Raw genomic sequence first — 17,416 nt, forward strand, 5'->3', positions numbered from 1 at the left:
CTCATTAAACCATTATTTACTGACTGGTGTCTTTCAAATTTATCGGATAACCTTATTTTTGTGAAGTTTTTAGTCTCTGGATTTAAGGTCATTCAAGATATCCAATGCTAAGAGTAGATTTTTACATTGGCTGGTATCTTTCATATTTGTAGGAGTTTAATTTGATTGGCCCTGTAGCTTAGGAACGGTCTGGGTAATTAAGTCATAAGGTTAAGGTCAGTGTGCTAAAAATAGAATTATACACCTTCATCTTTTAATCTTATTGTCTTTATATTTGGTAGTTAGGTACCTTAGGTGATTCATGGTCTTTGGTCACTGGGTGCAAGATCAAGGTATTGTGTTTACAAACGTGGTTAACCTTTAATATCAAGATGAATATTTTTCATCAAAAAGCAATGACATTCCATTCTTTTTTGCCATGGCAAGAACAAAAGATTATGACTGTCAAGATTGTATCATATAACTATGTTTACAATTTGAGTAATTTCCCCTTTTTAACAAATTTGATACTGACAAGAATCTTTAACAAGGTCTATTGTTTGCGTTACCAAACACAGGTTCTTCTTGCATTTCGATATTAAATTCTCATAACCTATGAATTGATGGTTCCAAATTAAAAAGGTCAATTCCGTCGCATGATTTCAGCAGGGTTAAAGATGAAATGTAGGAGCTTTTGAGTTAGTAAGGTGTCATATGATTTAATATGACATGGTACAGATTTTCTTTAACTAAGGTCTTATGTGGATTTTGTATCTGAACATGTCTGTTTGCTGTATGAATGAAGTTGAAAAATCCACCATCCCCAGATAGTATAAAGAAAGTGATACTTTGAGGTATTCTACTGTCAATTCTTTCTGCCTGAAAATAAATGAAAATAATGTGACAACATGGTTTAATTGATAATTATTTTGGTCCCTTATATATCACATTGTCATAGAACAGGTTTTACTGCTTCTTTCGATGCCATTTTAAATGATTCATCACGATATGGTAGATATTTTCTTGAAGAGGCTCTTGCCTGGGATCCATAATCTGTACATATCTTTTCACATTTTTAATGCATGTGTAGAATCCACAATTTTTAGAAACAATTAAAAAAGTTTTGTGGTGGTCTGTTATTGCACTGTCAATGTTTTGTGCCTGAAATGAAGAAATTGTCAGCAATTATCCCCAGTATAATTTTCATATCTTTACAAATCTGTGGCATTTATTGCTAATTTCTTTTACATTTTATATTGTAGTTTTAGCCTTTGCTACAATATTCTTTGGGAGAATAATTCTAACCTTTTTAGGTTAGGCCTTGTTATACATTATCCTAAAATATTGGCTCAGAGTCCTGTTTCCTTTATTAATGTAAATATATGGAATATATTTACTCCAGTGGTCTTTATCTTAAACCTGCTTCCAATTATTTAAGTTAATTGAGTACATTTGGCAGGTCACTGTTGAAATACAAGTTTTTGCCACATTCCCACAGACAAGTTATTTGGGCAAACATTTTACTTGTCCTCCGGTTTACTTTACTTTCCCTATATAAATATACTTTCATTAAGCATGTGTGTTAATGAAAGTTAATGAGAGGTAATAATAAGTGTCCTTTCATAGTAAGATTTAAGCAGATTTTTCTAATAATTGAAAGGACCTTAGAAATTATTTTTGCAACCTTAGGAAAATTCAATGAGTGCAATTATAAATAACTTACCCTAAACAACTAGTCTAGACAATTGATACTAAAATGGGCATGCTGGACTTATAACATCAAGTGATTGGCTCCCTATTATGACCTAGATGAATCAGGGAGCCTGAGTGCTTGCTGATGTCACTTTCCTACATAAGTTCTTCCATGAGAGGAAATTATTGATTGGAAATTATTGATTAGAAAAAGTAAATACTCATAGTTAACTAAGATTTGGTAACTTACTAGAATAAATGTTCCCAATTGGTGAGGATAGAAATATTGTATGTTATTATATCTACAAGTAGCTCAGATTAACACTTTTCAATGGTTAAGTTCTATGGAAAAATCCACTTGTCCACTGGCATTAAGTCCCTAGTAGGAAAAGTGTGGGGCAGTAGGATTTCCACACCCCTTACATATGGTATCATTTCATAACTAATGACATTAATCTTGAAAATCACACAGGGAGTGCAAGTGCATGTGATGTGTAGTGCAGTTTGACTAGAATTAAACTTTAAATTGCTAATATGATTTGATCTCTGAGAAGGTATGACAACTGCAAACATTTTTTCGCTTTTAAAGGCATAATCAGTTGTTGTTTTTTTTGTTCCTTTCAAGAAATCCAAAAAGAACATAAAAAGTAAAAGACTTTAAGCAAAATAATCACCAGTGTTACAAGGTCTTTGTCTGCTGCATCTTTGTCAGTTCCACAACGAACAAGGGCAAATAAACCATTTTGTACATGATGCTGAAGTGCTACACTGTGCAATGCTTTCCAGTTCTTGTCCCCTCCGTTGAAGCCAACAATGTACAAAGTCTCTGGCAAGTGTTTAGGCAATAACTCAAAAAATTTGCCGATGTTGTCCAAGTCGATGAACATTATTGCTTCAAGATTCACTTTTGATAGGATATTTTCAAGAACAATATCATTAAGTGTTTCCAGTGACCCAATCTGAAAAAGAAAAGCAAATAAAATTTTTATATGGTAATTATGTTATTTCTTTGTTTACTGTATTTATGACATATTGAAGATCATTTGGAAAATGTTATACAGTCTAACTTGCCCATGCGACCACGTGTATTAAGCGACTTTTGTCTTAAACGACCACTTTAAATTCCCCCCGATCTTTTTCTCTCTATATCTTTAATATATTAAGCGACTTTTGCTCAACGCGACCAGCGACCACTAATTAGTCACCTAATTGAGATCAATCTTTTCATTAAACGACCACTTTTACCTGTCAAGTAATTGTGTTTTTAGAGAACGCCACCTCGTAATGTCACAAGTGTCAACAATCAAAACACAACAAATAAACTTGTGAAAAACTCTATACTTTATTTTACTCTATACCGTTTTAGCGTATGCAAATGAAGTTAAGTATACGCGTGACGGGTATTATCCAATAATATCGGATAAACAATGCAACGCTCCGCCCCTACTGAGATGGTGTATACGCTTCGCTTGTTGACATTTAGACTGCATTTAATTGACCTTGAACTTGATCAGCCATTAAATTAATCGTAACAATTAGATGTAGTTTTTTTTATTTCAAATGAAAAAATGCACAACAGAAAACATCTTCACTAATAGGGTTTTCGTGTTGGAGACAAGGAAAAACAACGGAGAAGTTAAAAAATTCTGGAAAAAATGTCAAATATGTACGTAATGGATCAAAACAGTTTTGTCAATAAATATCAGAAATTATTTTTTACATGATTATCGGAGCGTACTTATTACTCAACATTTATATATATAAAAATGAAGTTGAAAAACATTCCCACCGCATAAAAAAGATGTCATTTATATAATTTGACTTTTATATCATGCTGACTGTCTTAAGAGACCGTTTTATTAAGCGACCATTTTGGGTGTTTCCCTTGTGCGGTCGCTTAATACACGTTTGACTGTAATTGATTGAAGTAATTAAATGCATGCTGTTAAAGTGAAATAATATAAATACTACAAGTTACAAGCTTTCATCAAAATTGTAAACAGTGTTATACATGTTTGTCCTAAACTAGTTGAATTTTTATATAGGATGGTCCCCTATGGTACCATTGTTCTTATTATTTAAATCCAGCAAATTGTTTAAATAAAAAGAGCTGGTATTTACTATTATATTAAATTATGTTAAACTGTCAATCTTAACTTTAAAATACACATGTCATTTACAGAATAACTCAATGATTTAAACTAGAAACATCTATGATCAGTCAGCCAATTGTTTTGAACAGGAGCCTAAAAAACAGAGAGTACTATGATACTGTAGTTTGTAAATTGATGGTCCTTTTTGGCTTTAGTAGAATGTTTTTCAACAGAATATGACCTTACTACAGTTTTAGCAGAAGACATTCACTTGTCACGTGAAATTATCAGTTTAACTTGTAAATATGTGGTACAATAAAGAAGCATTTTCAGAACCCCTGAGCAGCTTTAGATTTTCTTATCAATGACAGAAATTTATTTGAAATGAAAATATTTCTAACAATTTTTATCCAAATTAAAAAAAAGAGCACTTCAATTTTCACTTTAATGGTGGAAACAGTCAATTGGTTTAGGTGTTCAGTGTGTAAAACATATTTTCTGATTACACCTGATTTGGCACGGATGCAGTACCTGTAGGGAGTACTATATCTGTACAGTATTTTTTTGGTTGGGGGTGGTAGGAGTTGGTAAGCAGTATTTTTTTGGTACGGAATAAGTTATGTCACACCAACGTAGAATAGTTCTGTAAACTTGCTGGATTATAGCTCCTTACATGAATGTTTCTTAGGTGCCTCTGGCAGGATTCGAAGCCACAGCAGTGCAGGCAAGTGCGGTTTGAAGTCAACGATATGATGTAGACATGGACAGCCCTGAATTTAGTGTGTTGGTGCATTACCATTTGTTTACTTTTTTACACAAACAAAAGGTCATGACTCTCACAAGTTATATAAGTGCATTAACATTTTTGTTGGCAATTGTTCATTCCATAACCGAGTGAATAGGCAAACCTTCGTACTGACAAAAATCTGGGCTGGGGGCATTTGTGTTTACCAAAAAACATTCTTGTTTTTACATGCCCGTTTGAAAAACTGGTCATTTGGCAACCACTTTTTGTCTGGTGCATATCTCCTACACACATGGAGGGATTTTGATAAAACTTCATAGAATGTTAACCACTATGAGAAGCCTTGTCACGGGTATGAACAAGGTCTCAGGTCAAAGGTCATGGTCACACTTAGAGACCATTGAAAAATGCTTGTCCAAAGCAAAACTTCTACATGCAAAGAGGGATCTCACTATTTATTCCTTTGCACAAATGTTCACCATTGTGAGTTGGAGTGTCGGGAGGAAAGTCCAGGTCCCAGTGGCTATAGTCAAGGTCACATTTAGCAGTCAAATTTAAAATAGAAATATGAAAATATGTAAAGGTACCATTTAGTCATCATTTCTTGAGGGATTGTAAAACAAATGGTCATTATAATCACAAAAATTGTGACACTTGTAATTTAGGTCAATATATGCAAGGTCAAGGTCACTGAAGATGATGAAATATCTATATTTTGTCCAGAGCATATCTCCTACACTTATTATAATGTCATTCTCTGTTTTTTTTGGTGTGCACATATGCTTATTTGTACAAGTTCAATACAAATATGTGACAGTGTAAACAAGATGCAAAAATTCAACATACTTACATGGAGTGTCTGGCTTATAATGACATATAGGCATATGTAGTCAGACTTTTTGCTGTGGCTGAATCAGTTAAAGTATTTTGATACTGAAACCATGTACTTTTAGTTGATACAAATTTATTATCCCCCGCCGAAAAGGCGGCGGGGGATATAGAAATAGTCTCCATCCGCCCGTCCGACCTTCCGTCCGACCGTCCTACCGTCCGACATTTTTGTCCGGAGCATATCTCTAAAAGTATTTGAGTTATCAACTTGAAACTTCATAGGTGGATAGACCACATTGAGGAAGAGTGCAGTGCACAAGAACGATAACTCTACTCTGCATAATTGTTTAGTTATTGCCCTTTTTTTATTTTTCAAAATTAATTTTTGTCCAGAGCATAACTCAAAAGGCCTTTGAGATATTATTATGAAACTTCATAGGTGCATAGATCTCACTCAGAAGGTGTGCAGTGCACAAAAATGATAACTCTACCTTTTATATTTTTTGAGTTATTGCCCTTTGTTATTTTTCATACTTAATTTTTCAATTCAATTTTGTTCTCAAAAAGTATTTGAGGTATCAACTTCAAACTTCATAGGTGGATAGATTTTACTGAGGAGGGATGCAGCACACAAGAATGATAACCTACCCTGCATTATTTTTCAGTTATTGCCCTTTGTTATTTTCAGCCATCAGTATTCTCATAGGTTTCAAATCTGTAATCACTATAGCCATCAGTTTTCATTACCAAAAGACCTCTTAAAATGTAATTATTCTGCTCTACTACATATACATTCTTCCAATGAACAAACACATTCGGCGGGGGATGGCCATGTGGACATGGCTCTTGTTTTAGTTTGATTGTGTTGGAAGCTATAAGCTTATTGCAACACTCTCGAATCCGTTCCTGGAACCAACCAGTCCTAACCAATGAATGTAAAGTTTTTTGCTCAAGGAAACAACGGCTTGCTCCTGACAGGGTTTGAACCCTGGCGGTCAGCAATCTTTAGATTACTAGTCCAAAAGTACAAAAAAATTTACCAGGATTTGATCTTTAATATCAAGCTCAGGCTGGCGGCTCTGACATCTTGGACTGTTAGGCCTTGGTGTCTGTTGATGAAAAATGAAAAACAAAATGATTATGAAAGCCACTAGCTTTCAGATAGTAAAACGAAAAAAAAGATGAAATAAAGGTAAATACTGCTTTAGTTAGATTGAATATGTAAATCCATTGATACTGACATCTGAATTTAAGAAAGAATGTTGACAGAAGCATTAATATTAATAATATCTGTCATATTTTGCGGTACGGATCGGAATATCCGTCCCGAGGTGATCCGCCCATTGGGCGGTAACGAGGCTTGCCGAGTTACCGCCCATGGGCGGGTGACCGAGGGACGGATATTCTGATCCGAACCGCAAACATATGTCAGATATTTTTTCTTGCATATTCTACCATATTCCATTATGTTTTAAAGTCTTTATCTTTATTTTCAATGAAAATTTATATCATTACAACCGTAACTACTTTCATTCAACAGCGTATGAATTACAAAATCATTCATAACGGTAAAATGACGTCATCTTTATCGTGCCATTGTACAGCACGCGACTCATCTGGAACCCCCCATGCCAGATGAAATTTCCGGCATGGGTAAAACTAACGAAAACGCCAGTCTGATATGCAAGAAATGATGATGTCAGTGTTTCTTCTTTGCATAACCTATTTTGTTACTTATGCAGTTGCCAATGTAAAATGGAGAAGATAATTCATTCAACATGGTCATGTGTTACAACAGAAGTTCGAAAAAAATCAAGTATGCATTGGGTCGTATATTAATTTTTATCAATGTGTATGTCCTAGTCATAATTCAAGCTAAAGTTTAAATAATATATTTGTCATCATATCATACATATATTATTAATCAGTTATAATTTTTAATGCAAGAAATTGGTACAAGTATAAAAATCAGAGCAGTTATTAAACCTCCACCACAAATTGTGGTGTGGGGGGGGGGCTATAATGGATTCGCTTTGTCGCGTCGGTCGGTCCGTCTCCATTTTAGTTAGTGTCCGCTCTATAAATTCAATACCAATTGAAGGATTTTCTTCAATCTTGGCTCAAATGTTCACCTCAACAAGGGGATGTGCAGAATCCATGTTGCCCATGTATCAGCTCAAGGTCAAGGTCACAATTGAAGGTCAAATATCAAACAATCAAATATTAGACAGTATGTCGTGTACTTACTCTGTAAGTCCTACACCAATTGAAAGATTTTCTTCAAACTTGGCTCAAATGTTCACCTCAACAAGGGGATGTGCAGGATTCATGTTGAATGTAAAATTTTTTGCAACCATTAAATAATGTGCTTAATACCTGACCCAGTTCAAAAGTCAAGGTCACACTTAGAGCTAATTGTGATGGATTTCTATAATGCTCACATGTCCATAAAAAGCTTTTATGATTGGGGTATTTTGCCACAATGTTGCTGTTGTTTTCTTTTTATTGGGTAGAGGTCTTATGAGCACATGCTTTTGTGAAAAATTATCACAAAAACTGCTTATTTGGAAAGTAGAAACCTGGTGAAATTTACAACTTTTGAAAAATCTGCATGACTTTAAAGAAAATTTCAATTAGAAAGTGTCCTTAATTGGATACATAATAATTCTGATATCAAGCAACTTTTACTGCCATCTGAATGTTATAACTTACCCTCACCTTCCTTTGAGCAGCTTTCGTTGTTTCCTTTTTCGCTCTACTGCCTTGTTGAGTCTGAAATATTTTGTTTAGTCAGTTTATTTATTTAGTGAAAGGAAATAGAAACTACTTGGCAGAAATGTTAACCATAATGAGACAATATGCAGAGTGCAGGTTTGACCTCTTTGAGGTCAAGGTGTAGGTCACACTGATTTTGTATCTATTTTAAAATTTTGTGTCAGCTATATATTTTTTGAACACATTGTAAGAAATTAAAAACTTTTCAACAGAAATATTACTTATAATGAGACGGTGTGAAGACCACGGGTTTGGGCTTCCTGAGATCTAAGTCGGCCCTGCCCGGTGATTAATTGATTAAGTCTTATATAGGAGTTTTCATGTCTTGTCTGTATCTTTTGTGCCAGTGAAAGGAAATTAAAACTGCTTGGAAGAAATGTTTACCATAATGAGACAATGTGCAGAGCGCAGGTTTGACCTTCCTCAGGTCAAGGTCAGGGTCTCGCTTAATTTTGTATTACCGGTAAATTTTTATGACTCTAAGTTAAATATTATACTTGAAGAATTAGTGGTTTTAGTTCTGTTTGAAAATGTATGATGATACAACTCTTGTATTTTCGTAAGTGAGAATTTTAGCATTTAAAGCTTTTACATACCTTAAACTGCATTTGTTTAGAGAAGTGTTGCTGTAAACTTTCAACAGATGATTGGGTACTTTCATATGTTGCAGATGACACCTTTAAATAAAGACAATCATTTAAAGCATCAATATTTTTGATGGACCAGTCTTGAAGCATCAAACGGTAATAGTTTAGTGCCTCAGAAAATGTAAATTTCATTAGATAACAAATATAAACTAGTATAAGGTGATAAAAATACTTCTGTCTAATAATTGCTGAAAGTACTCCAGGCATATTTGAATATATATTTGAATTTAAGTGACTACTTTTTATGCTGCCTCTTTGGAAAGGGAATTGATTTGTCCTTAGCCATTCATCCCACTGTCCCCCTGCATACATGTGACAATGGCAACTGAAATAGGTCAAATTTGATTTATTGGTGGATTGAGGCACTAAAGATTTTTATCGACTGGATTTCAAAGTGTAGTTGGCACGCTTGGTATAAAGAACCCGAATTCCCCTCAAAATAACAAGTTTTTTGTGCCCCCAATTTTAAGGGGGGGGGGGGGGCATTTAGATTTACCCTTGTTCATTCTCTTGTGTCACAATTGAAGCTCAAAAAGTATTTTTATATGTATGTATATAAGTGGAGTAGACTGTATAAGGATTAATTTTAATTCCAACTGAGATATCACATGTATGCCCCTGTCTTGCTGTAATGTTGTCGGACTGCTAACGCGGCATGTTTGTGACCTATGGACACATTTTCTTGAATTGACAGCTTTAAACTGTCTGGCCAATTTTGTCATATATTGTGAAGTCTCTAGATGGTTTGATGGCCTGATAGTATAATGCCCAATAAGATCAACCCCATCACTCTCTAGCAGGCCTTTACACATTTGTAGATGTTATATAAGAGTCCCATGTCAGAACACTTTAATGTTTATTTTGCTACTGAAATGTTGGTCTGATAATTGAAAATAAACTAGAGTCTTACATGGCTTGTGTTGGAATTAATTGATAGCTGACGTCCATTTTGCCACCAGTCAACATACTGAAACAATAAGAAATCATTGAAGCAATTAATGTTCATTGTTTACTAATCTAACATTTTGCAGTTTTATAACTGTGACTGAACTTAAATTTTAAGCTTGTGACAGCCCTTATCTAATTATATATTTGTATCTTTGAAGTCATTCCATTTTCTTGGCTATGTTTTCATAAATGTGGCTTAAAGATTACAAAATGATAAATTGTAAAGATTACAAAATGATAAATTGTAAAGATTACAAAATGATAAATTGTAAAGATAACAAAATGATAAATTGTAAAGATTACAAAATGATAATTGTAAAGATTACAAAATGATAAATTGTAAAGATTACAAAATGAAAAATTGTAAAGATAACAAAATGATAAATTGTAAAGATTACAAAATGATAAATTGTAAAGATTACAAAATGATAAATTGTACAAACCAGAAATATTAAGCTTTTTCTTCTTCTTTGTGTAATTATAATTATAAATTGACATAGAATCCCCAATATAAAAATGTTCCTTACAAATTCTTTAGTCTGATGGTGTAAATAATATTGTTTGAAAGTTTTGAATAATGACTTAAAAGTCATACCTGGTTACTGCTGGAAACGTATTGCTGACTTGTAGGTCTTAATTCAGAATTCTGAAAATGATTATAAGTCATTGTTACATTAGATTTGTATTTTCTAAAAGCCTGCACTGGTTATATAACAGGACTGGTATGTTTGTTTAAATGTGCTCACCTAGCAAAGAACCATTTCTAGACAATATTGAATGTCAACAAATGTAGAATTATTTCACTGGATCACTGCCAACGACAACTAAATATAGTTATGTTTTTAATTGATTAAATCTTTATAAAATCTGTTCAGAATATTTGATTTCAGGGCTCTCTTGTCATGTCATATTTGGGTAGAAATAATGGCCCCATTTCCCTCTGTAATTAACGCTATGCTTCATGGTCATCATGTTTTTAGCTCACCTATCACAAAGTGACAGGGTGAGCTTTTGTGATCGCTTTCGTCCGACGTCCGTCCGTCGTCCGTCCGTAAACTTTTTCTTTAAATGACATCTCCTCATAAACCGCTAAGCCAATTTCATCTAAACTTCACGGGAATGTTCCGTTGGTGATCACCTTTAAAAATTGTTCAAAGAATTCAATTCCATGCAGAACTCTGGTTGCCATGGCAACCGATAGAAAAAACTTAAAATATCTTCTTTAAAAAAACCCAAAGAGCTAGAGCTTAGATATTTGGCATGAAACATCTTCTAGTGAGTGTCTATCAAGTTTGTTCAAATAAAAGCCCTGGGGTCAAAATTGGCCCCGCCCTGGGGGTCATTGATTTTCCCAATATGCATATGGTAAAAACTTATAAAATCTTCTTTTAAATAACCCAAAGAGCTAAAGCTAAGATATTTAGCATGAAACATGTTCTAATGGGTGTCTACCAAGTTTGTTCAAATAAAAGCCCTGGGGTCAAAATTGGCCCCGCCCCAAGGGGTCATTGATTTTCCCTATATGCATATAGTAAAAACTTAAAAAATCTTCTTTTAAAGAACCCAAAGAGCTAAAGCTAAGATATTTAGCATGAAACATGTTCTAATGGGTGTCTACAAAGTTTGTTCAAATAAAAGCCCTGGGGTCAAAATTGGCCCCGCCCCAGGGGGTCATTGATTTTCCCTATATGCATATAGTAAAAACTTATAAAATCTTCTTTTAAAGAACCCAAAGAGCTAGAGCTAAGAAATTTAGCATGAAACATCTTCTAATGAGTGTCTATCAAGTTTGTTCAAATAAAAGCCCTAGGGTCAAAATTGGCCCCGCCCCGGGGGTCATTGATTTTCCCTAATATGCATATAGTAAAAACTTATAAAATCTTCTTTTAAATAACCCAAAGAGCTAGAGCTAAGATATTTAGCATGAAACATCTTCTAATGAGTGTCTATCAAGTTTGTTCAAATAAAAGCCATGGGGTCAAAACTGGCCCCGCCCCAAGGGGTCATTGATTTTCCCTATATGCATATAGTAAAAACTTTGAATTAAAAATTCTTTGAAAAAACCAAATAGCTAGAGTTTAGATACTAAGCATGAAACATCTTCTAGTGAGTGTCTACAAAGTTTTTTCAAATAAAAGCCCTTGGGTCAAAATTGGCCCTGCCCCGGGGGTCATTGATTTTATTTATGTGTAAAGCAAAAACTTATAAAATCTTCTTTGAAAAAACCCAAATAGCTAGAGTTAAGATATTTAGCATGAAACATCTTCCAGTTAGTGTCTTCAAAGTTTGTTCAAATAAAGCCCTAGGGTCAAAATTGGCCCTGCCCCGGGGGTCATTGATTTTATTTATGTGTAAAGCAAAAACTTATAAAATCTTCTTTGAAAAAACCCAAATAGCTAGAGTTAAGATATTTAGCATGAAACATCTTCCAGTTAGTGTCTTCAAAGTTTGTTCAAATAAAGCCCTAGGGTCAAAATTGGCCCCGCCCCGGGGGACATTGATTTTCCTTATATGTGTATAGCAAAAACTTAAAAATCTTCTTTAAAAAAAACCGAATAGCTAGAGTTTAGATATCAAGCACGAAACATCTTCTAGTGAGTGTCTCCAAAGTTTGTTCAAATAAAAGCCCTGGGGTCAAAACTGGCCCCTCCCTAGGGGTGTCATTGCTTTTAACTATATGTGTAGTTAAAACTTAAAAAATCTTTTTTTAAAAAACTCAACGAGCTAGACCTTAGATGTTTAGCGTGAAATATCTTCTAATGGGTGTCTACCAAGTTTGTTCAAATAAAAGCCCTGGGGTTTAAACTGGCCCCGCTCTGGGGGCCTATATACAGGTGAGCGACTTCAGGGCCATCATGGCCCTCTTGTTTAATGCATCTGGTGGTTTGCTTTGAGTATTTATCAGTATTTGTAGAGTTTTTGCCCTTGCCCTAGGTGCAATTTTCAACTTAGGTCATGTGAAGCTGAAAAAATATACGACCTCAAGTCATTAGATTTACAAAACAGTTGAGTGTGGGGTCATGGGTATGTTCTGTTGATACATTTGTGATGTTTATCTAGTACAAAGCTACTAATTGACAGAATGAACATTGGTGCCGGAAAGGGTTAACTCCCTTTAGATTATATAAGGATCAAACCCAATATGGCTTAAAGTGACAAAATAGAACCTTGGGGCAGATGTTTGGCTAGGGAGAAAACAACTGTTTTACCCTTGAAGACAACAGTACTTTGTTTCATGAATACAAAATTAGTTAAAAAGATCCAGCAAGTTTGGTTCTGTTTGTTTGTGCACAGAGGGGCACATGATGCCTTCCTTCGCCAATAAAACTAGAAAGTCACCTATTGTATAGCCATGAACCCTAAAAATAAACTTAAAAAGACTTTTGATAGTGTTTATAATGTTGGTCATTATAAATAGTTGTAAAGCCAAATCCTTTCTTTGATAATGTATATTAACTTTATCTTATAAAATGAAAAAAAACTGCAGGCATATAGGTCATAATTTTCCATTGGGATATTTTTTTAAAACATGCAGAAATATAGTACATCCAATCTTACCTGGTATGTTGTATCATAGTCTTGGTGGTGATTTTGAAATCCAGGTGATATTTGTGGCAACTGTGAAAACAAACAATAAGTCTTTGTTATTAATCAATTTTATGAATATTAATCATAACATTAATCATTTTATTATGCAGGTTTTCAATGAAAACTGGGTTATTGAAATGCTGAAGTTGAACTTCTGGTTTCCTGTCAATACCTTGAGTTTACTCTGGCCTATGGACACCAAACTTGGTGTGTGGGTAGCTTATATCAAGAGGCAGCTTTGGATTGCTACCCAGGTGTCCCTAATCAAGGTCACTGTTGCTAAAAATAGAATTCAGTTTCTGCTAAAAAGCTTGAGTTTGTTTAGGCCTATTGACACCAAACTTGGTGTATAGGTAACTGTTATATCAAGAGCAACTTGGGAATGCTACCCAGGTGTCTAAGATCAAGGTCATGGTCAGTGTTGCTAAAATTATAAATTTAGTTTCCGCTCAATAACTTCAGTTTGCTTAGGCCTATTGATACAAAACTTAGTATGTGGGTAGCTTATATCAAGACACTACTCGGGATTACTACCCATGTGTCTGTGATAAGAACAAGGTCACTGTTGCTAAAAATAGAAATTCAGTTTCCAGATAACAGCTTGAGTAAGCTGTGACTTATTGACAGGACATTTGGTGTGTGGGTAGCTTTTGCCTTGTCCTGTTTTTATTTGGGGTTTGCCTGGGCTCCTTGCCACTGGTTCTTGTTGCTGGGTCATATGGGGGTTGTGTTCATTGAACACCGCCTTTCCTTGTTGATCTTGTTTATCATATTTTAATATTAAGACGCAACTGGGGATTGCTACCCAGTATCTGTGATCAAGGTCAATGTCACTAGCTGTTGCTAAAAAGAGAAATTCATTCTCCACATAATTAATAACTTGAGTTTGCTTTGACCTATTGACACCAAATTTTAAGTATGTGGGTAGCTTATATCAAGAAGCAACTTTTGGTTGCTACCCATGTATCCCTGTATGCCCCATCATTATAAAATATCCATAGTTCAGAAATTAATATTTAAAATAAGCAACTCCTCTTAAAACAAGGATAGAATGATGATATCTATGGAAAGCAAATCATCTTTCATCTGTAAGATTTACAGAATGTTTATTTAAGTACATTTTGTATTTCTAGAGTTATGCATCTTTATTTTTCATATGGAAAATAAACATTTTGTAAAGTATATTACCAGTTTTTTAATGGAACATTTACATATTAGTTAATTTATAACTGCGATGTAAGCACCAAAGCACTCTTATTTAATTCTAATGCTCCTCAATTAGGAAGAGCATTATAGAAGGGTCATAGACTTAATAAAGAAACACCTGGAGGCTGTCCAAGGGAAGCCAGTTAGTATCTACTCAACAACCATTCTATAGTAATTCTTCCAAGTTTGTTAAAATAAAAGCCCTAGGGTCAAAAATGGCCCCGCCCCGGGGGCATTGATTTTCCCTATATGCATATAGTAAAAACTTATAAAATCTTCTTTTAAAGAACCCAAAGAGCTAGAGCTAAGATATTTAGCATGAAACATGTTCTAATGGGTGTCTACCAAGTTTGTTCAAATAAAAGCCCTAGGGTCAAAATTGGCCCCGCCCCAGGGGGTCATTAATTTTCCCTATATGCATATAGTAAAAACTTATAAAATCTTCTTTTAAAGAACCCAAAGAGCTAGAGCTAAGATATTTAGCATGAAACATCTTGTAATGAGTGTCTATCAAGTTTGTTCAAATAACAGCCCTGGGGTCAAAATTGGCCCCGCCCCAGGGGGTCATTGATTTTCCCTATATGCATATAGTTAAAACTTTAAATTAAAAATTCTTTGAAAAAACCAAATAGCTAGAGTTTAGATACTAAGCATGAAACATCTTCTAGTGAGTGTCTACAAAGTTTTTTCAAATAAAAGCCCTTGGGTCAAAATTGGCCCTGCCCCGGGGGTCATTGATTTTATTTATGTGTAAAGCAAAAACCTCATAAAATCTTCTATGAAAAAACCCAAATAGCTAGAGTTAAGATATTTAGCATGAAACATCTTCCAGTTAGTGTCTTCAAAGTTTGTTCAAATAAAGCCCTAGTGTCAAAATTGGCCCTGCCCCGGGGGTCATTGATTTTATTTATGTGTAAAGCAAAAAAACTTATAAAATCTTCTTTGAAAAAAACCCAAATAGCTAGAGTTAAGATATTTTAGCATGAAACATCTTCCAGTTAGTGTCTTCAAAGTTTGTTCAAATAAAGCCCTAGGGTCAAATTTGGCCCCGCCCCGGGGGACATTGATTTTCCTTATATGTGTATAGCAAAAAACTTCAAAATCTTCTTTAAAAAAACCCAAATAGCTAGAGTTTAGATATCAAGCACAAAACATCTTCTAGTGAGTGTCTCCCAAAGTTTTGTTCAAATAAAAGCCCTGGGGTCAAAACTGGCCCCCTCCCTAGAGGTGTCATTGCTTTTAACTATATGTGTAGTTAAAACTTAAAAAATCTTTTTTTAAAAAACTCAACAAGCTAGACCTTAGATGTTTAGCATGAAATATCTTCTAATGGGTGTCTACCAAGTTTGTTCAAATAAAAGCCCTGGGGTTTAAACTGACCCCGCTCTGGGGGCCTATATACAGGTGAGCGACTTCAGGGCCATCATGGCCCTCTTGTTTAATGCATCTGGTGGTTTGCTTTGAGTATTTATCAGTATTTGTAGAGTTTTTGCCCTTGTCCTAGGTGCAATTTTCAACTTAGGTCATGTGAAGCTGAAAAAATATACGACCTCAAGTCATTAAATTTACAAAACAGTTAAGTGTTGGGGCATGCCCGGCCCGTCCCTAGATTTGCCACTTAAATGCCACCCTTTTCAATGGTGGAGTATTTAGACAATTTTCCACCAATAATGCCACCAAAACGCCACCCAAATCTTGAAAATGGTGAAAAATTTGAGCAGGACTGATGGTATATAATTTTCCAGTTAATTCCCCCTTTTTTACACTTAATGCCACCAATGAGTGGAAAGTTGGTGGAGTATTTAGACAAACTTTCACCATTATGCCACCTTAGGGTGGCAAACTCATTTTCCACCAAATGCCACTTGTTTCCACTAATTGCCACCATCATGGTGGAAAAATGGTGGAGTATTTAGACGAATTTCCACCATTATGCCACCATTGAGTGCAAACTCATTTTCCACCAAATGCCACTTATTTCCACCTTTTGCCACCATAAGGGTGGAAAGTTGGTGGAGTATTTAGACACTTTTCCACCAATTTTCCACCACAAAGTGGCAAATTCAGTTTCCACTAAATGCCACCTATTTTCACTCTTTCAGAAATTTTCCACCTTGTGGGTGGCAATAGCTGGAAACTGCTTAAAAGTCACCCTGTACCCTAAAAGAGAAACAAACCAATTTTAAAAATAATCTTTTTTAATGTCTCCATATGAAATAATTGTCTCAAAAAAATAGCAACACATAAGTCCATTTATTATCTTCAGTTTATCTTTCTATTCCTGGACGGTTTGAGGAGGTGCAGAATCACCCTATGGATTTCAGTCCTTTAGGTTGTCAGCCACTTTTCAAGCGCACAATCTGAGACAAAAAATATTATGAATAATTGTTACAATAATGGAAAACATAAGCTTACATTAATTTTTTACATGACTATTGGATATTTCTATATTAAATTTGAGTGCATAGATATGATCAAAACAGCATTGCAGACATGGAAAAATCAAACTTTTCTTATTCATTAATTACTCCAAGGCAGAAAATCTATGCAGAATCAAAAATGATATTTTCATTCAGTTCATTAGTTTACCTTTCCAAGAACTTAAGTTTTGCCTTGTCTGCACAAGCAGGTCTGGCGTCAGACTCTCTGTTCCATTTTCTCATTACCAAACAATGAGCCGCCTTTAATCTCCACTATACTGAATAGCATTCTGAAGAGCCTTGTCATACCTTTCTCATTTTGAGGCATAGTACCTCAGTTTCTGCCATCACTTTGGTCCTAAAAATAAATTATCAATATCCAATAAGTAAAGACAGAAAATGAAACATGGTATATGTATACAACCCCAAAATTTTAAAATAAGAAAGAAATTAGGAAATACAAACACCGTCAACATCAGTGCAGGTTAAGTA

General features: G+C 34.6%; 2 protein-coding genes across 3 annotated transcripts in view; one reads left to right on the plus strand and one right to left on the minus strand.

Annotated features, from left to right (window-relative positions):
* Positions 1 to 17,416, plus strand: part of LOC132714549 (low-density lipoprotein receptor-related protein 6-like) — an 81,472-nt gene that overhangs the window by 14,590 nt on the left and 49,466 nt on the right. The window lies entirely within an intron of this gene.
* Positions 520 to 9,945, minus strand: LOC132714554 (E3 SUMO-protein ligase ZNF451-like). 2 transcript variants are annotated; one of them, XM_060697446.1, is made up of 6 exons: positions 9,673 to 9,945; positions 8,712 to 8,792; positions 8,053 to 8,112; positions 6,381 to 6,449; positions 2,346 to 2,630; positions 520 to 858 (listed from the first exon to the last, which is right to left on the minus strand). In XM_060697446.1, exons 1-6 carry the CDS (start codon positions 9,766 to 9,768, stop codon positions 679 to 681), a joined length of 771 nt encoding a protein of 256 aa, XP_060553429.1. In that variant the 5' UTR covers positions 9,769 to 9,945; the 3' UTR covers positions 520 to 678. The 2 variants fall into 2 exon arrangements, with proteins under 2 accessions (XP_060553429.1, XP_060553428.1); XM_060697445.1 differs by having other exon boundaries at positions 721 to 1,140.

Source organism: Ruditapes philippinarum, unplaced genomic scaffold (assembly GCF_026571515.1).
Source record: "Ruditapes philippinarum isolate M1 unplaced genomic scaffold, ASM2657151v2 ctg4083_1_1_1_1, whole genome shotgun sequence".
NCBI classification, from domain to species: domain Eukaryota; kingdom Metazoa; phylum Mollusca; class Bivalvia; order Venerida; family Veneridae; genus Ruditapes; species Ruditapes philippinarum.

Bases quoted from the DNA above. Each gene is read 5' to 3' on its own strand.
- LOC132714554 (XM_060697445.1), bottom strand. From the start codon at position 9,768: ATGAACATTAATTGCTTCAATGATTTCTTATTGTTTCAGTATGTTGAC. The intron at 6,450-8,052 runs GTAAGTTATAAC...TTTCATCAACAG, and splicing joins CTGCTCAAAGGAAGGTGAGG to ACACCAAGGCCTAACAGTCC. The intron at 1,141-2,345 runs GTGATTATTTTG...TCTTCATTTCAG, and splicing joins ACAAAGACCTTGTAACACTG to GCACAAAACATTGACAGTGC.